The 20,923-nt window shown below is 34.4% G+C and overlaps 1 protein-coding gene across 6 annotated transcripts in view; it reads left to right on the plus strand.

Moving 5' to 3' along the window:
• The window catches only part of RABGAP1L (RAB GTPase activating protein 1 like), a 735,225-nt gene that overhangs the window by 63,750 nt on the left and 650,552 nt on the right, over window positions 1-20,923 (plus strand). For all 6 annotated transcript variants that reach the window (XM_077901749.1, XM_077901744.1, XM_077901747.1 and 3 more), the window contains 4 exons: window positions 6,938-7,148; window positions 9,187-9,361; window positions 16,272-16,429; window positions 18,199-18,309. In XM_077901749.1, the coding sequence (XP_077757875.1) occupies window positions 6,938-7,148; window positions 9,187-9,361; window positions 16,272-16,429; window positions 18,199-18,309 (655 nt within the window). The remainder of the gene's footprint in view (window positions 1-6,937; window positions 7,149-9,186; window positions 9,362-16,271; window positions 16,430-18,198; window positions 18,310-20,923) is intronic.

The following is a 20,923-nucleotide window of genomic DNA, read 5'->3' on the forward strand; positions in this document are numbered from 1 at the left end:
CTCAAACTGTTGCCTGGGTAAAAATATTTTGCTATTTGCCTACTTACCTCAAGATCTCCATTAGTCATAATTGGATAGTTACCAGTGAGTTTTGTCTACAAGAAGAATGCAGTTACAATACGTTAAGTTGTGGTTGGGATAGGTTCTGGGTGATGCCCAGGATGATGTGCGTTTCCTATGATAGGTTGCTGAAAGGATATCTAGCCCTAAAAATATTTCATTTATTGATTAATTAATTTGATATAAATAGTCTGTCCTTTTAGACACTATTAGTAAATGCTATAAACAAAAAGAGGATAGAACAGTTCTTTCGCTTGAAGAGCTGATACTCTGTATAATTAAATGCAGAATGAGAACTACGTTGTTCTTTTAATTCATCCTATTGTGGACCATTCATAGAGGTTAAGACATAATATTTGAAGTTCAGACCTGGGTTTGAACCCAAGCACTATCTATGGCTCTGTGACTTTGGCCAGGTTATTTAACTTCTCTAATGCTTAGTTTCCTCATCTGTAAAATAGGGATAAAATAGAATCTGCTGTATAGGGATGATGGAGGATTAAATAAGATCATTCATTTTAAGTATTTTTGTAAAATGCCTCAGGAAGTACCAAATAAAATACCATGATTATCCTCCTCTTCCTCATTATCAGCATCCTCATCCTTGATAGTATTGGAATGTTGAACCTGAAGATAAAATCACATAAACTTTTGGGTCCAAGCCCAATAATTATATATACATCTTAAAATGGGTGTTGGGCAGGGTGTAGGCTCTTCATCTCCATTGAAGCACTTTAGTGTAGATCCTCCAAGGTTTCTGTGGAGCAATGTCCTTCTGAAAAGCATTTAGATAGTTTTTTTTCTTTTAGCACTTTAAATATGTTATTCTACAATCTTCTTGTTTTCATAGTTTCTGTGGAGAAATATCCATTTCTTTGAACATTCATTGTTTCCCTGTTTGTAACATGCTGGTTTTTTCTGTATACTTTAATTATCTTTTCAGATTATATCTTTCTGATTCTTTCTTTCTTGATACCTTTCAGATTATCTTTCTGATTATATGGGTTTGGTTTTACTTGAGTTTATTTTTATTGGAGTTGACTGAGATTCTTGAATCTGTAAATTTATGTCTTTCACCAAATTTGGGAAGTTTTCAGCCATTGTGTCTTAGAAATATATGTATATTTTTCTGTATCAGTCACTTTCTCTTCTCTTCCTAGGGCTCAGACAACAAAAATGTTAGATATTTTCATTCTTCCACAATTCTTGAGACTCTCTCCATTGTTTTGAAAGTTTTACCTCTTTGTTCTTCAGTTTTAGTAATTTCTGTTGACCTGTGTTCAAGTTCACTGACTCTTTACTCTCCATTCTTTTGAGGTCCTCTGCTGAATTTTTTTTTTTTAATTTTTATTTTATTATTTATTTTTTTCTCTGCTGAATTTTTAATATTAGATATTTTATTTTTCTGTTTTCTTACCTTGGTTCTTTTTACATTTTCTGTTTCTCTGCCAAGGATTTCAATATTTTTATTCATTTCAGGTGAATTCACCTTTATATTATGGAGCATGGTTATAATACATTATACAATTTTACAATTTTTAAAAAAATTGTAAATACATTTACATTTTTAAAGTTCTGGAAAATTTTTGCACTGCATATTCTTGGGATTGGTATCTGTTGATTCTTCTTTCACTTGAGAGTTGGTTCCCTTTTTCTGTTTTTTGTTTGTTGAGTAAGTGGATTATCTTCCAGACTTTCTAAATCTTATGTTTTGAAGTTCTTTTTCCAGTTAAAATCCTCTGAAGAACATTGATTTTATTTTATTTTATCAGGCAGTCTACCTGGTGATGTCCAGACTGCAAGTTTTATTTTCCTTCGGGTTCCAAAGTCACTTCAGTTCCCAAAACCTTTGCTGTGCTTCTTTGGTTTGTTACACACATATACAGCATTGGTGGTGAGCCTGAAACTTGTATTAGTTCATACACAAAATTAGGGATTACTTTCTTCTCCTCAACTTTCCATGGGATTTGTCTCATGCTCTCTGGGTTCCTGGCGCTCATTTTCCTCCTTCTTCTAAGTAGAAAGATAGATTTCTCTTTTAGAGTTTTTGTTTTGTTGTGCTGTCTAGCAGTCCTGCATGCCTGGAGTCTACTTTAAGACAAAGTAGTAAGAGAAAAGAGAAAAAAAAAATAGTGATTTTTTCCATTTTTAGAAATTTTTCAAAAGTTTCCATTTTTGAATCACAGTAGTGAACCTATTTGCTTGGTAGTTCTAGACATTTGGATAGATTTTTTCCTTTAAGTTTTAGATGTCTGTGCTCCCCCATCCCTTTTCCTCATTGATTGCAATGCAGCTCCATAACTGCAGCTGGCTTTATGGTAGAACTGGGAGAGAAAAGATAGAGGAAACAAAACCAAAAACAAGTTATAATTCCCCACTCTGTGGTTTGCAGACACTCCTTTTTCTGTTTTTTTTTTTTTTTTTTTTAATTTTTATTTATTTATGATAGTCCCAGAGAGAGAGAGAGAGAGAGAGAGGCAGAGACACAGGCAGAGGGAGAAGCAGGCTCCATGCACCGGGAGCCTGATGTGGGATTCGATCCCGGGTCTCCAGGATCGCGCCCTGGGCCAAAGGCAGGTGCCAAACCGCTGCGCCACCCAGGGATCCCATTTTTTTTTTAATTTCTTTCGCATTTTTGTTGTTCTTTGCACAGTTCTGCAACTGGGACTGGCTTTAGGTCAAATCTGAGGGTAAAAGATTGTGTGGGGGGAAGGGAAACAACACTGTATAGGTAGTTCTTCAAGTTTTGACTCGTCTCTTTAATGTTAATTATTGTTTACTTTTTAAAAATTTTTGTGTACTTTTTATATTCTGTTCAGTGTTTTTAGTTAAGAGAGATAAGCTATAGCAGACTTAGTACTTCAGCTTGACTGATTCTGCCAGTTTTTGCTGTAGGTATTTTGAAGCTCCGGTATTAGGGGGCATAACCACTAAGTTTTCTATGGTGATTTGACCCTTTTATTATTGTGAAATGTCTCTTTTTCCTCTTTTCATATTTCTTATTTTGAAGTCTAATATTTCTGATATTCATATAACTGCTCTAGTTTTCTTTAGTGTTTGCATGATATGTCTACTATTTTAAAAAAATTATTTGTAGTCTATTTAGGTCTTTAAAGTGTGTTTCTGTAGATAGCATACAGTTGAGCTTTTCTTTTTTTATTCAATCTGATGAACTTTTAATTGGTGTGTTTAGACCAGGGGTCATCAAATTACTTCTCATGGGCCAAACCCTACCCATTACTTGTTTTCAGTATGGTTTGGAGGGTAATAATTATTTTTATATCTTTAAAGGGTTGAAAACAAGTCAAAGGAGAATAATATTTTGTGCACATGAAATTTATATGAAATTCAAATTCAAAGTGTCCATAAATTAAATTTTGAGTTTTGTTAAAAAAAAGTTGTGGGAGGCCATTTCTCTTTTTATATAAATACCTGCATAATATCCAATCTTTTTTTCTTGGTTTACAAGCCTAAAATATTTATTAATATGATCCTTTATAGAAAAAGCTGGTGACCAGTGTCTTTGACCATTTACATTTAGTATAATTTTTTACAAGTTTGGATATAAGTGTACCTGCTTTCTTACTGTTCATTTACTCTTTGTCTCTTTTGTTTTTTTGTGTCTTTCCCCACTTTTCCTGCCTTACTTTGGATTGAATATTTTTTAATATTACAGTTTATACCCATTACTGGTATATTACTGTATTATAATTGTATACAGTCATATCTAAAATGTATAATGTTTTAGTTCTTGCTCTGAGTCTTATGACCTTTTTTTTTTTAAGATTTTATTTATTTATTCATGAGAGACACACAGAGAGAGGCAGAGATATAAGCAGAGGGAGAAGCGGGTTCCCTGCTGGGTGTCTGATGTAGGACTCCATCCCAGGACCCCAGGATCATGCCCTGAGCCGAAGGTAGATGCTCAACCACTGAGCCACCCAGGCGACCCTGTGACCCAAGTCTTTAACAAGTCTGTGTTTTAATAATAATATACCACTTCATGTATACTTTGAGGATCTTTCTTTTATTTTATTGCAGACTTTATGTTGCATTTGTCATTTATTTTGCTTATACATGTTACAAATTCTACACAATACTAGTTTTTCACTATAAAAAATCTGTTGTATTTTAAAGAAATGAAAAGCGAGGAGAAAGTCTTACCCTTGTATTTAGAACTTCTGGTACTCTTCAGTTTTCCTCTAGTATCGTTTTCCTTTATCCCAAGGAACTTTTTTTACGTTCTTCTTTTCTTCTGCAATTTAGAATCTGCTGTTACAGCCACCTAAGGAGTATTTGATTTCACATCTTGCATTTTTTAACTCTAGAATTTCTTTGGGTCCTCTTTCATTTTTTTCTTTGTTTTATTAGATACTTTTCTTTAAATTCTCAATATTTATGATAGTTATTTTGAAAATTTTGTCTGCTTCTTTTGTCATTTGTCTTTTTTTGGGATCAATTTCTGTACTGTTTTTCTGTTTGGGATGTACAGAGTTACACAAATCTGTGAGTTACGTAGAGTAGTGAAATATTTTTTCAAAAAGCCTTTTTGTCCCTTTTATCTGTTATTTTTTTGGTAAGACTCCAACTACATATAAGTAAGACCACTTGAACTACTTAATCTGTCATGCTCATAAGCTACTGAAACATGGTTTAATCATAGGATCTTGCAAATAACTGTTGTGTAAGTGCTTGCTAAGTTAACAAAAAATGCATATAATAATAAGTCTAAGCATGTTAGCATTCAGCCTTAACATTTATTTTATTTATCCCTTTTGAAATATAGCACGTTGAACTAATTCAAAGGGGGAAAACATGTTCCAGTGATTGAAGAACATGGTAGATGAAGTAATTCATTTTGAATGGCTTTAGTTTTTCTTTTTTTTTTTTTTTTAAAGATTTCTATTTATTTATTTGAGAGAGAGGGAGAAGCAGACTCCCCACTGAGCAGAGAGCTGGATGTGGGACTCCATCCCAGGACCCTGAAATCATGACCTGAGTGGAAGGCCGATGCTTAACTGACTGAGCCACCCAGGTGCCCTGGGCTTTAGTTTCTTAGTAGAAGAAAGTAGGTGGTGAGGTTGCATGTTATAGTATAGTGTTTGGGAGCTAGGAATGACTTGTGAATTATTTACTGATATTCTATAAGTGGAATCTCCTGGTAATGAGGATTTGAGCTTGGTCCAAGGATCTAGTTTGGGTGAGACAGGCATGTTTTATTTTGTGCAGTATGGATATGGGTAGTGGGAAGAGGCTAGCTCAATGTGGATTTCAGGTGGGGATGGAGAGAGTTGGCAAAAGGAGAGTTTAATAGTATCTGATATATGCAGAAAGATACTCTCTAACCACAGTTGGACCTTTGCTGTTTTAGAATTAAAGTGAACAAGTTTGTTTGTTTGTTCATTCACTATTTATTTATTTATTTATTTATTTATTTATTTATTTATTTATTTATTTAATATTTTTAAAGAAACTCAATAACAAGGAGAGGAGAATTGGAGGAACCAATTATAGGACCATAGGAAGCAATGATAGGATCTCTGAAATACTTACATAGTTCATAGAAGTCAGCAAGCCAGAAAGGAGCCAAAAAAGGGGTTTGCTTTTGTTGTTATTGGTTTGAGATGTTATATCTTAACATTGTTTACTTTCTCTTGGGAAATTAGGCTCCTTAATAAATTTGGTGCTATGCAGGTTCTTTATAGCCAAGGCAAACTTTAACTTATTTTGGTTTGTTTGTTTGTTAATTAACTTATTTATTCATTCATTCTATGTCAATTTTTATTTTTTATTTTTTTATAATAAATTTATTTTTTATTAGTGTACAATTTGCCAACATACAGAATAGCACCCAGTGCTCATCCAGTCAAGTGGCCCCCTCAGTGCCCGCCACCCAGTCACCCCCACCCCCCGCCCTCCTCCCTTTCCACCACCCCTAGTTCGTTTCCCAGAGTTAGGAATCTTCCATGTTCTGTCTCCCTTTCTGATATTTCCTACCCATTTCTTCTCCCTTCCCCTCTATTCCCTTCCACTATTATTTATATTCCCCAAATGATTGAGACCATATAATGTTTGTCCTTCTCCGATTGACTTATTTCACTCAGCATAATACCCTCCAGTTCCATCCACGTCGAAGCAAATGGTGGGTATTTGTCATTTCTAATGGCTGAGTGATATTCCTTTTTTTTTTTTTAATTTTTTTTTAAATTTTATTTATTTATGATAGTCACATAGAGAGAGAGAGAGAGAGGCAGAGACATAGAGGGAGAAGCAGGCTCCATGCACCGGGAGCCTGACGTGGGATTCGATCCGGGGTCTCCAGGATCGCGCCCTGGGCCAAAGGCAGGCGCCAAACCGCTGCGCCACCCAGGGATCCCCTGAGTGATATTCCATTGTATACATAAACCACATCTTCTTTATCCATTCATCTTTCGATGGACACCGAGGCTCCTTCCATAGTAGTTTTATTTAATCTTCATTATTTTTAGGCTGCTTCACCCTGCCTTTAGTGTAGTTTTTTTCTTCCATAGTAGTTTTATTTAATCTTCATTATTTTTAGGCTGCTTCACCCTGCCTTTAGTGTAGTTTTTTTCTTTCTATTCTACATTGTTTGTACTCTGTATCTTTGATTCTTTAAAATAAAAACTTAAAATTTTTTTTTCCTTTATAGAAGTCATAGCTAAGTAGGAATACTTTGAGAGGCTTTGAGAGTACAGAATTCCAGAACTCTGAATTAAGATGTAGCATAACATCAAAAGAATTGAAAACACAGACCTAAATTTTGTTTGCAGTTTTTCATTTGTTTTTGGGCAGTAGGTGAAATAATACTGTGACATTTTCCATTAGCTTTTGAGTGGGTGTGTGTGTTTTTCTTCAGAAATTTCTACACCCAGACCATCTTCTCCAAGTGGATTACCTGAGGAAGATAGTGTTTTATTTAACAAACTGACCTACTTAGGATGTATGAAGGTTTCTTCCCCACGTAATGAAGTGGAGGCTTTACGGGCAATGGCAACTATGAAATCTTCCAGTCATCACCCCTTTCCTGTTACTCTGTATGTACCTAATGTTCCAGAAGGTTCTGTGAGGTAAGCTCTAATCTTTTTTTTTATTTTCCCTAGACATTTATGAAAAATTTTTTGCGTGTTGGTGATGATGTTATATCATAAATTAGGCACAGGACTTATTGTGAATTCACTTTTACTCTCTAGACATGAAAAGTAAACATGTTTAGGTTTAGACCGTGTTGTTTATTTATTAGAGGCTTTTACAGAATTATGCTTAGAATATTATAAATGGAAATAGAACTTTAAGCATACCTATAATTTGTGTTTCTTTGTTCAGAAGGAACATAAAAACCTGTCTCCCCCTTGTTATATAACCGTGGTTCAAAAAAAACTAGAGCAAGTCAAAGATATACGTTTTTACATCAGACAGGGAAGAAGCAAAATGGCTTTTTCTCTTATGCTTAATTAGGAATAATATTGACTGTCATCTGGACCTTGAGTTTCTTTGAATTCGATCATGTTCTCCTACTCTCAGTGGCCTCTAGTCACACTTGTGATTAAAAAATTCTTACTATGTCTGGCCACTGATAAACTACTGCCTTGACCTGATTTTTTACCCTTCTCTTTTCTCTTGATCTCTCTCACTATGACATTTCAGTCTTAGTAGCTTCTTTGTACTTTCTCAAACACCATCATTATTCCTACCTCAGGACCTTTGCATATTCTTTCTTTTGCCTGAACAAATTTTCCTTGGTTTCGCAGTGGCTTTGTTATTTCTTTACAGTTTCACCTCAAACATTTTATCAAAAGAAACCTTTTTTGATCGGATCATATAACTGTTTTTCTTTTCCCTGTTATTGGGCCTTTATATTCTTCACAGCACTTTCTTTGACTTGGTATTATATATTTATTTGCTTATTGGTTTATTGTCTGACTTCCTCACTAGAATATAAGCTCCATGGGAGCAGAGTATTTGTATTTTTCTGTGCTGTAGCTTCAGTGTTGAGAGTAGTATCTGGTCCATAGCAGGTTTTCAGTAAGTGCTTGCTGAATGAACAAATAAAATGAACCAAGTCTTAGAAATTAGGTTAAATGTATCCTGAACCTATAAAATTCCCTGAAGGTCTTTTTTCAAACTCTGAAATGCCTATTCTCTAAGGTTAGAATGTGAAAAAAATGTTAGTTTAGTTCTGAGTACTAAAATAATAGCTATATAAACCTATAAGTTTTGGTAAAAATGCTTTGAATTTTTCAGGAAAGGGTTTTATAGATATAGTATTTGTGTGATATTTCTTAAAAAATGTCAAAACGCCTTTTAAAGTTACCTTTTTAGTGTCAAAGTGCCAAACACACCTTGACAAAGACTTAGTGTTTTTATTTGCTTCTCTATTTCTACTGGGTACCCCTTAGTTTCATAGAGAGATCCTGATGTGGTCTTGAGATTTTAGGTCAATCTAGGGTTTAGGATTTATATAGGGAAAGTCAGAGAAATATATGCTGTGAAATTCCACAGACTCCTTTTACTTCTTAAAACTCTGTTATTAAGTTCAACTTTGGAACCACTCTGACCTTTTTTGCTTTTGGGTAAGAGAGGTCTTGGTCGAACAGTGGCCTAGGTCTTAGGTAAACTTACAGGTGCTGTTGTAAATAGAAATGAACTCTCCAGGGATAGTATTTGCTATTCTGTACTAGCATTCCTTTTGCCATAGTAGAAAAAGGGTAGCAATTTGGGATGGGTGACAAAGCTTTTACCAGGCAATGTATATACTTGGCTTTGGGAATAAATTAATTGCATCATAGGAGATACAAAAATTAAGTAATTGTTAAAAGAAGAACTTGTGTGTGTGTATAAATGTGTATATATGTATATGCATTATACATATTCATATGTACACAAATTTAGCACAGTATGATTATTATTTTTTTATGTTCTTCAGTTAAGATTGAATTCTGTTTTTTTTCGACTGCCGTATCAGTATGATTATTTTAATACATTCTTATAACTAGTTTATTTTTGTGATTTTTAAGATAATTATGTTTATATGTCATTAGTATAGTAAAACTGTTTTTGTTCTTTGATAGTTAATATTTTATCTTATTTTTCATCACTGTTCTGTAGAATTATAGACCAATCCAACAATGTGGAGTTAGCTTCTTTTCCGATCTATAAGGTGTTATTCTGTGCACGTGGACATGATGGGACAACAGAGAGCAATTGCTTTGCATTTACAGAGAGTTCCCATGGTTCAGAAGAATTTCAGATACATGTTTTCTCCTGTGAAATTAAAGAGGCTGTAAGTATAATATACTATAGCAATTTGCTATCAAGATGAAGTAGGGTAATATTTTTGAACCCTAGTCTCACTGTCCTATAAATTAGTATGTATCATCATATCTTCTATTACATAAATTTGGAAATTTCTAAAGAGAAAGTTAATATTTTGTAATGGCATAGAACTAAATGTGGAAAGCTAAATCTGGTAACTGTATTAAAGTGGTATCATAGGTAGGACAGTCTCAGCTTAACAGATGTAACAGAAAAATCCTCCTGGATGAGCTCTCCTCCTCACCTACCATGGTGGTACTTGCTTAGGCTTAGAAGGGCTGCTTTTGTTATTTTAACCAAGTTGATTGGTACATGTGACTTTTAAAAAAGCATCTATAACAAAACGTGTTTTTCTGCTGGACTGATTGCTACGTATTGCTTTCATTTAGATGTTGAACTAAGATTGTTTCATACATCTCTGTGGTTTTCACTGATTATTTGTTATGTTCATTCACTCGGAGGATGACTTTTGCTCTACGGAACTGGCCTAATTAAAAATACAGATCTCACCTATAAACAGAGGTATCAACTTGTAATTCTTTGAAAATGCTAGTTAAGTTCCTCTTAGTAATTATTAACTGGTGGTTTATTCTGAGACTGGAGAAGTAGTTAGAATACATGGAGAAATTGTCAGTTACATGGAGAAATTGCCTTCTTCTCTGTAGTTGTTGGATTCTCTCCAAATTAAAAATAGGTTGCACTTAAAAAAAAAATCCCAGTATAATTAGGGCGCCTGGCTAGCTCAGTCCATAGAGTGTACAGCTCTTGATCTCTGGGTTATAGGTTCAAGCCCATGGTGGGTGTAGAAACTAAATAAATACAAAAACTTAAAAAAATCCAATATAGTTAACATGCAGCATCATATTAGTTTCAAGTGTAATTAGGTTGTACTTTTAGAATGTTAGTGCTTACAACCATTTTAAAGGCATTAATAAATGTCTGGGGTGGGCAAATCTCAGGGCTTTTTGCTTTTGGAAATATAAATTTGTCATTAGGAAATGCTAAAAGCAGCTATCTTATTTTCTGTTTACCATGAAACATAAATAAACCGTTGTATTATTAGGACTTCTAAGAGTTTATTTCTGGCCACAACATGGGAACTCACAGAAATATGTATTTCTGTGTGTTTGATACTAAGCATGAGGGATATGTCAGTTCTTATGCCCTGGTGACTTTATTTATACTAAAATGAACATGGATGGACACATAATTTAGATTGTAGCCATAGGAGCGAGGACCAGTGCCTGTATAAGAAGTTCAGGTTTGTTTTTGTTTTTTAAAAATACTTGTGAATCTATTTCATACCAACATTTACATTTTTATGTATATACTGTCTGCCTGGTCAAAGGTGTGATGGGAGAGTGAATGAGTATAAGTGCCTGGCACTAGGAGGCAGTGAATATAAATATGTTGAAAGAATATGTGTGTGTTTGTGAATGAAGGGGTCCATTTCTGATCCTTACAACTTCACTACAGAAGTGAGAAAGCAGAGGGTAGAGTCCTGGCATTTCATGTTGGCAGTATTTAACACACTTGTGGTTTGTGGGTAATTGGTGCTTAACAGCAAGGAAATGAAGTTTGAAGACTTGAAGAACCTGCTGCTTGGAGAGGTAGAAACGCTGCTGCAGAAGGAAATTGAAAGGGACCTGGCTTGCAAGCATTTTTCATAATTGTGATGGTATGAAACTCTCTTTTTGAATTATAGCATTCTCTTATTTACGGGTGGGGTAACTGCATATCATTTTTGAGAGCTGTAACAGTGGGTAAGCAGTGAACAAAGCTGCGGGAGAATTCTTAGCCTGACCGTTTTGGATATGGTATTAAATAGTATTAATTGTATTTCTAGAGATATGGTATTAAATAGTATTAATTGTATTTCTAGAGAGGATATTTGGTACATTGCAGGTTATGAGAAAGTGATGTCCATGTATTATTTAATTTTCTTTTTCTTAGAGTACATTTTAAAAAACGTTCCATTATGGGGTATTGGTGGCAAAATTCATTATTTGAAGGAGAAATACATGACATTTGTCATTAAACTTTATTATGAGAGACATTGCTAAATGAAAAAATAATACAGTATAAATGCCAGGCGCATTTAGAATGCTAAACATTTCCTTGACATTCGTAAAAACTCCATGATATAGATAATATTTATTTTGATTAGTGATCTCCTCTGCCTGGGGCAGTTCTAGTTTATGTATATTGTCCAGGTATATTATTAGTAGCACTCCTTCTTATTTTCAGAAGGGTTCTGGTTTGGCTGATAAATTGTATGGTTACCCTTTGTTTATCCCAAAGCTAAGAGAATAGACAATAGAGCGTTTCAAATGGAAGTCTCTGAATACCCATATAATTTTCAGTAATAATTTTCCTGTTGCTTAAATATTATAAAAAGCAAATGTGGATTTTGTTTTCATTATGTTTTATAAAGGTATTTATCGTTCATATAGTTTACATTCCAGCCACCTTTGGTTTTTGCCCATGACTTACACAGAAGATATCTAACACCTTCCTCTTTCCCCTCAAAAAATAATACTCCTTTTAATTACTCTGAAGTCTTTAATAGCATTTACTGGTTGTCTTGTTATCTGGTTCCTAGGTTTCTTGTTTTGTGGTGAAGGCACAACTTTAGTCCTTAGTTTTTGGGTCCCTCTTGATAGGCACAAACAATTGGCAAAGATAGTTCAGGAAAGTGACAGACATTCTTAATTGCCTAAATACTTATTATGCAGCAATGTCACTAATTTTTTTTCCCATTGTTTGCAGAGTCCCTGGATGAGGTCTGAAGAAGTTTGTCAGTTAAAAGCAAGAAGATATCTTGTCTTCTCAAGCAGGAGTAGCAGCATGGCTGCCATAACCAACTATCACTGTTATTCTCTTATTTTACCATAAAATCCCAAAAGCAGCATGTACCAGTAGTGTTAGGGGGAAGCCAGTGAAGATCATAGCTCTGTGGAACCTGTGGCATAAGGCTTTAGGTATTTCCACAATACATTTGACTTGGTAGATCCTGGAGATTCATCTGTAGGACTCTGTTGGGTGTGGATCTTGATTACCTATGGCGCAAGAGTTAGGGAATCCAACCTGAGGTATCTTGATGCCAATTATTTTGTTCAGGGAAAGTGATGTACTGTGTTTCTGCTGAAGAATTGCAGACAAAACAAAATATCAGAAAGCATAGTGAAAAAAGCCAGTGAGACTCATATCATTGTTGCATCTTTATGGATACATTGTACAAAACTGTAAAGATATTTTTAAAAGGCTTAGTTGACTCTGTTTTAGAATTTATTAATTCACTGTAATCAGTTTCCTCAAAACAGAGTTGATGTTTGTTGTTTGTATGTTTTAACATGATCTCAGGGTCTTAGCCTTGAGCCTTGTGTGGAGCTCTGCACTCAACAGGGAGTCTGCTTGAGTTTTTCTTGCTCTATACCCCCTCTGCCCCATGGTCTCTCTCTCTCAAATAAATAAATCTTAAAAAAAAAGTTTCTTGTATGATATGCCTCTTTTTTTTAAACCTCCTTTCAGTGAGTAATATTTGAATAATTTGCTAAAAAATTAACACCTCTTTTCAGGGTGTCTTTTATAGAATTTTTCTGTATTTCTTGGGTGAACGTTTTCTTAACATATGGTATTTTTAAAAGAGTCAGTTATCTTTCACCACAAGGCCTTATCTTGGAAAAATCGGCTATGTCATTTAAATAAATACCTTTTTGCTTAATGGCATTGTTTTGGAGTATTTACGTGTAATATGTATTTGAGAATGTGGGAAATACTGAAATAAAGAAGAAAGAGAAGTTACCCAAAATTCCACTAGAGTTAAGATTTTGGTATATGTCCTTTCCATTTATCTCCATGTGCTCTCCCACACCCTGCCTTCAGAATCAACAACCCTAACAGTTACTTCTGTGTTTAACTAGTACTTTCTATAGATATAGCTTTCTGGGGAAAAATTATACCATATTATTGGCCAGTGAAGCTTCCCCTTTTGCAAAAACTTATGCCTATTCTAGATTATTTGTGTGTGTGTATGTGTATGTTTAATAGTGTGGCATGTATAGAAATGTTTACTATGGTGTATATTTTGAATATTCTTTTCATTGTGTAATTGGTTACCCAATTTGTTTCAATAACTATAGACATTGCTGATCATTGTTCCTGAAGATACCTTACCAATCCTTGGATCACCATTCCAGCTATTCTTAAACTCTAGAATTCACAAATGATTTTAACCTTGTTGTTGGAAGTAGCAACTTGTAAAAGACATGGTCAGGATTAAATGCAGTTTGATTGCTATTAATAAACTGTTGTGTCCTACCTCCAAAAAGAGAAAAGTGTAATCTGATTTTCCCCCTAACATTCTCTACTACTCTGGCTCAGCCCCATATACTTAAAAACCTTTTTAAAGAGAAATTCTTTTTTTTTTTTTTTTTTTTTTTATTTATGATAGTCACATCAGAGAGAGAGAGAGAGAGAGAGGCAGAGACACAGGCAGAGGGAGAAGCAGGCTCCATGCACCGGGAGCCCGACGTGGGATTCGATCCCGGGTCTCCAGGATCACGCCCTGGGCCAAAGGCAGGCGCCAAACCGCTGCGCCACCCAGGGATCCCTTAAAGAGAAATTCTTGAGCCTCGCCATCTACTTTAGAATTTATCAAGTTCTTTGACTTTTTGGTGTGGTCTGGTGTGACAGACTTGCTGATAACTCTGATAAAGAAAATGAAATAGTTAGAAGAAGATATGGGAGAGGAGAAAAAAATAAATATGGTTGAGGTTTATTTCCCTATATTTACATATAATATTTTCTTAAATGAGCTGAAGGTCAATGTGTAAAATGTAAACAATAGACTTCACATTTTATTTGAGGTTAGGAAGTGGGGAGTACTCAACTAAAAGTAGTTTAAAGTTCCTATTTAAACTTAACCTTGAGTCATACTCTTCAGTGACTTGTTTTTAGTTTGTTCTTTGCTTCTGTTTTCTTCTCTGACACTTAAATTATTGAGCTAAATCATATAAATATCCATCTGAGGCTATATTTCTGCTTTTGGCTTACATAATGATTCCTTCTTTACCCACCTGAAGCGCATTCAACTCACATGTGCTAGAATGTAAGCAGTGTATCCCTAGCACCTAGAATGATACTAAATATACTGAGGGCACTCAGAAAATATTTATTGAATGAATGTGTGAATTCATCATCTTAATTGTGTAAGATTTGAGGCTTGCAGTTCTTTTTTTTTAAGTTTATTTTTTATTTTATTTTATTTTATTTATTTTTTTTTAAAGATTTATTTACTTACTCATTCAGAGAGAGCGAGAGAGAGGCAGAGACACAGGCAGAGGGAGAAGCAGGCTCCATGCAGGGAGCCTGATGTGGGACTCGATCCCGGGTCTCCAGGATGTGGGACTCGATCCCGGGTCCCCAGGATCACATCCCGGGCTGCAGGCGGTGCTAAACCGCTGCGCCACCAGGGCTACCCGAGGCTTGCAGTTCTTATTTATATCAGTCCTTTGTTGCTTTTGTCATTTTTACTCATTTATGTAAAATTATAATTAGGTAACACATTAGAATATTTAAAAAATTTTACAAGCACTGTGGTACAAATGATACTACTGCTGGACGTGAATTTCAGGCTGGCAGGCAGCAGTCTTACACAGTCAAAAGTATAAGTCAGCTAAAGATAAATTGGCAATGGAAAGGTGGTTTAGAGTAATCATTGATTAATAGATATAATTGTGGCTGTTGGAAGTTTGAGGACCACTTATTTTTTAATGCAATGGACCGTATAGGAGAAAAAGAATATTTGGAAATGAGGAAAGACCATATGCTCTAAGAAATTCTCTTGATGAGACTGGTCATTTCAGTCAGATAACAAAATATTTGTCTTCAACTAAAATAATTTGATGAGTAATTTGAATTCACATTATCTAAAGGGAAGGATTTGTTCATATTTAGAGAAGTCTCTTGTAATCTCCCAATGTGAGGTTATGACATTTGTTAAATTCTTATTTCATCTTGGTTTCATTGTTCTTTTATGCTTCGAGCTTAGAATTTTGAGATGGTGTGATACTGCTTTTAGTACTTCTTTAGAGTTCTTCTCCTCTTTAGGGAAAGAGTATACCATTGATATATATATATATATATTTTTTTTATATATTTTTATATATTTAAGTCACCAGGGTGGCCTAACACTAATAAAATAAATCGGTCATTTCTATTTATTTTATTGAAGCTGGGAATCCTGCAGGGAATCCTGCAACCATTTACCACAGCAACATTAAATAACAACACTCCAATCTCTTTAAACCATGTTACCATATTAGCTTATTGCTAAAACTATTATTTATATTATTCTGTGCCTCTCTAGCCTTCTGAAGCTGAGGAAAGTGAAAAGAGAAATTGAGGACTTAGGCTAACACGTTGTTTGTGTCTTTTGGGAAGTTTTAGATGCCAGCACCATTCTGATAGTTATCTTAGGATTCATTCATTGCAATATGGTATATTTGAAGGCCTAAACATCTATAAATAAATATAGCTTTTTTGTGAACTTCAATTAAACATCTTTTTTTTTTGTTAAACATCTTTATTGACATGTTTAAATGCTAGAGTTGAAAGAAGCAAACTGTATATAAAATGTTACATATTATGTATAATATATAAACAAATACATAAATATAAGCTTATATAAAGGCCAAAAATATATATGAAATGCCATTATATAATATGTGTAAACATAAATATATAAATGTATGCTTAGTCTATATTTGCCAAAGTAAATTGTGACCATAGAAGGTTAGGTTCAATAATTAGGAGAGAGAGAATCAAAATGCAGTTAAAACCTTTGCCTAATGGTATTTCCATTTTTATTCTTTTAGGTAAGCAGAATTTTATATAGTTTCTGTACAGCATTCAAACGTTCTTCCAGGCAAGTGTCTGATGTTAAAGACTCAGTTATTCCTACCCCTGACAGTGACGTGTTTACCTTCAGTGTCTCCTTGGAGGTAAAAGAAGATGATGGAAAAGGAAACTTTAGGTGAGGTTATTTGTGAATAATAAAAATTGGTATTATGTTGAAATATAATATTGGTTAATATAACACTTCCAGAAGCTATACAATGTTGGTATACAGCTTTAAAATGATAAAGGAATAGTTGGCAGATGAATGAATATATTTCATTATTCTCATGCTTTCAGATATTTTGTGTAAATGATTTTCTTAGTGTTACTAGAATAATGATATTATAGGAAAATGTAAAATAATAAAAACAGAAAAGGTAGAGTTTTGTCATTCACAATCATTTTTAATATTTGATTTTTTCCCTTTGTTTATTTCTTTTCTTTTTTTAATGATTTTTACACATTTATTCATGAGAGATACAGAAAGAGGCAGAGACACAGGCAGAGGGAGGAGCAGGCTCCATGCAGGGAGCCTGAGTGGGACCTCATTCTGGAACTCCATGGTCATGCCCTGAGCCGAAGGCAGATGCTCAACTGCTGAGCCACCCAGGCGTCCCAAGTTTATTTATCATTTTTTAAGATTTTATTTATTCATGAGCGAAGGAGAGAGAGACAGGCTGCCTCTGGGGAGCCTGATGTGGGACTTGATCCCAGGACTCGGGGATCATGCCCTGAGCCAAAGGCAGATGCTCAACCACTTAGCCACCCAGGCATCCCCCTTTGTTTATTTCTAAGGGGTATTTTTATATACTTGTATATACATAATTTTTTCTTTTAACTTTAATATATAAGAACTTTTCCATTAAAATGTTCTTAATCAAAATCATTTTTTTTAAAAGATTTTATTTATTTATAGAGATGCAGAGAGAGAGAGAGAGAGAGAGAGAGGCAGAGACACAGGCAGAGGGAGAAGCAGGCTCCACGCAGAGAGCCTGACATGGGACTCGATCCAGGGTCTCCAGGATCACTCCCTTGGCTGCAGGTGGCGCTAAACCGCTGCACCACCAGGGCTGCCCTCAAAATCATTTTTAATTACAAATAGCATGTTGGGTGGTTTGATCATCATTTAATCATTTTCCTCATATATTTAGAATGTTTTTCTTCTGTTCACAAATAGATTATAGGGCACAGTTATGCTCTTTAATGATCACTTACGGGCCTTTAATTCTAGCAGTAACTGTTAGATATATATTTTGTTGAGGTTTTTTTTTGTGTGTGTGGATATAGACGTTGGGTCTTAGATAAGTTCTTCAAGGTATTTTTTCTTTTCAGATAAGACAACCTATATTTTAGACATTTATTGTCTTAACGAATTCTTAAGAATAGTCAATCTGGCCTAGGTTAGAATTGAAATTGTCCCTGATCCATATCTCTTTGTCCATCTTTTATTTAAGTTTACTTGAGTATGTTACAGTTATCTTAAACAGTAGATTTTTAAAGTCAGCTCTGCAAACTTTGTTTTGCCTTGAGTTTCAGCATGTTAAAGGCTCTTAAGACCACACAACCTGCTAAATCAGAAGTGAGTCTTACAAAGTAACTAAATAAGTTACATTCTTAAATTTGTTAAATTTAAAATCTAAAATTGAAATTATATCATTTAAAGATTCTTGGTTTTAACTTTGTTAGAGATAAAGTATAAGGCCCCTATAAATCCAATTTAAAAATTAATGACTGATTTGCTGACTATAAAATTTGTAGTAAGCTGCTCTGGCAAGATGACAGTTTAGAGCATCTTAAGAATAAGGATGTTGTCTCCTTTGAACTTCAGAGTAGATTCTAACCTTGGAGTAGATTATTTCATTGTGTTATTGTACTGATAATTTCTGTTGTTTTTGCATATTTCAGTCCTGTGCCTAAGGATAGAGATAAATTTTATTTCAAATTAAAACAAGGAATAGAGAAGAAGGTTGTGATTACAGTGCAGCAACTTTCTAACAAAGAATTAGCTATTGAAAGGTAAGCAGCTTGCTCCTACATGCTACCAAAAACTCATATTAACATTGCTATTGTGTTTCAAGAGCTATGCTATTGAATCTCTGTGTATTAATCACTGTGGCTTTTCACCATACTTGTTTCTCCATTTAAAAATGAAAATGAGAATCATAATGCTCTATCCACTTTAAATAAGTTAGATATAACTGGTTCATGAAAAAAATCTCAATTGATGAGGGAAATAAATATGAATCTCCCCCGCAGTAATAACTGCTTCACCCCTGTTTAGTTACGTCCCTTATTCTTTTGCTGTCCCTTATTCATGTGTAGGACAAATACCTTAAATTCTTAATCATCTTTGATCATTAAAAAGTACATTTAGTTACTGGGATCTCAGGGGCTTAAAATAGATAGATACATATCTTTTAAATATATAAGTACACATACACATATATGCACATACATGTGTGTGCATTTATGTATTTATGTTAATATTTGGTTATATAAGACCAAAAATCTTGTAGGACAAAAGATACTGAAAACAAAGAATAACAAATGATAATTCTAGAAAAAGTATTTGTACTGTAAATGATAGATGAAAGGTTAATAACTATAATATACATAAATTTCTTAACAATTTGCAGAAAAAAAGAGGAAAACAACCAAGAGTATGAATCGACAAATACAGGAAATCTCTTTACATGGCTAACAAACATACACGTGTAAAGATGTCCCGATTCATGAATAGACAGGGAAATATAATTAAGGTAGCAGTAAGATATCAGAGTAGCAAAAATAACACGTAGATGTTATTTTCGGGGATTTGGGGAAATGGTTAAAGTGTGTGTACATCCTTTTTGAAAAATAATCTGGAAACATCTATAAAATTTAAAAATCCACCTGTAATTGTTGTATCAGTCCCATTCAGGGCAGTCTGTCCTGTTGAAAATAAAAGTACCACTATGTAGGAACATGTTTTTAAGGTTATTTATTACAGCCCTTTTTATGGTGGCAAAAAGTCAGAAATAAAAACAAATGACTATTCACTTGGCTTTAAGAAGTGGGAGCAATTGGTGATAATCATAAGAGAAAGAAAAGCCTCTTCATGAAGACTGCTGTAGACTATGACCACTACATCCCCCCCGCCACCCCCACCAATTCTGTAGACTAGGATTAAGGTGGGGGCCAGTTGAGGTGCTGGCTGATGGCATCATGGCTACCTCTGTCCCTTGTAAGTCTAGGAGAAGGTTTCTGGCCTCCAATTATCTCTTTAGAATGTTCCTTAGAATGTCAGAAATTTAGCTTTGCTTTGTTTCTGTCCTTGGGTTATCCAGATAACAGGAAAAATTCTGCTATATAATTCTGTCCTATAGTTGTCATCTTTTTTTCTTTCCTAGTGGTATAAAAATAATTGAATCATAAAATTCATGAAAAACAACTGAAAATTAAAAGTGTTTTTGATTTTTGAATATATTATTATAAAATAACGAGAATTTTTGTTTTTGTTAGCAGTAGGTATAGCAATGTTTGAATCTTTTTATTTGGAAGTTTACAGTTTCATACTTAAGAATTCGTGCAGAGAACACCTGTGTACTCTATTCAGAATCCCCTTTTGGGAACATTTTACCCCACTTGCTTTGCACCCACTTCCTCAGTCTCTCAATCTTTCTCTACCTACCTACTTAATTACCTGCATACACTCACATAATTGTTTTTCTGAGCAATTCGATTAAGTTACATACATCATGGCCTTTTATTCCTATATATTTTCTTAAGAAATGTGTATTTCTGGATGAGTCTGGATGGCTTAAGTTCTGCCTTTGGCTCAGGTCATGAATCTGGGGTCTTGGGATCCAGCCCTGTGTTGTCCTCCCTGCTCAGTGGGGAGTCTGCTTTCCCTCTCCCTCTGCCTCTCCCCCTGCTCATGCATGCATTTGCACATGCACATTCTCTCTCTCTCTCTCAGATAAATAAAATCTAAAATAAAAATGTGTATTTTCCAAAAATGAGAGTAGGGATATATCTTATATAACCACATTATATGTAGCAACTTCCGTAAATTTAGCATTCATGTGATACTTTTTGTCTAACCTACCATTTGTCTCTAATTTTGTCTGTTAACTCAGTAGCATCTTTTTCCTCTCCATGTCAGGATTCCGACCAGGGTCAAATATTGCATTTAGTTGACATATGTCTTTGGCTTTCTTTAATCTGGGAACATTTCCACAGCCTTTCTATGTCTCTTATGACGTGAACATTTTTGAAGAATACATCTATTTTTTCTCTTTTTAATATAGCATTGCTAATTTCGGGTTTATCTAATTACTATCTGATTAGATCAGGTTATTTATTGCTGCATAGGTGATGTTTCCTTTACAGTGCATCACATTTGGAGGTACCTGATATCCATCTGTCCCTCACTGGTGATGTTAATTTTGATTGCCAAAATTTGATTGTCAAAATGTCTGATTTTTTCACTGTAATTCCTTTTTTTTTCCCCTCCTTTGCAACTGGTAAGCAGTTTGTGGGGGAGATACATGCAAATATCTTGTTTCTCATCAAAATTTTCTTCTTGAGTTAACATTCATTCATAATTCTTATTCTTGTCTGATCCAATCTTTACTATGAGGAATGCAAA

This window comes from Canis aureus, chromosome 6 (assembly GCF_053574225.1).
Source record: "Canis aureus isolate CA01 chromosome 6, VMU_Caureus_v.1.0, whole genome shotgun sequence".
Lineage (NCBI taxonomy): Eukaryota > Metazoa > Chordata > Mammalia > Carnivora > Canidae > Canis > Canis aureus.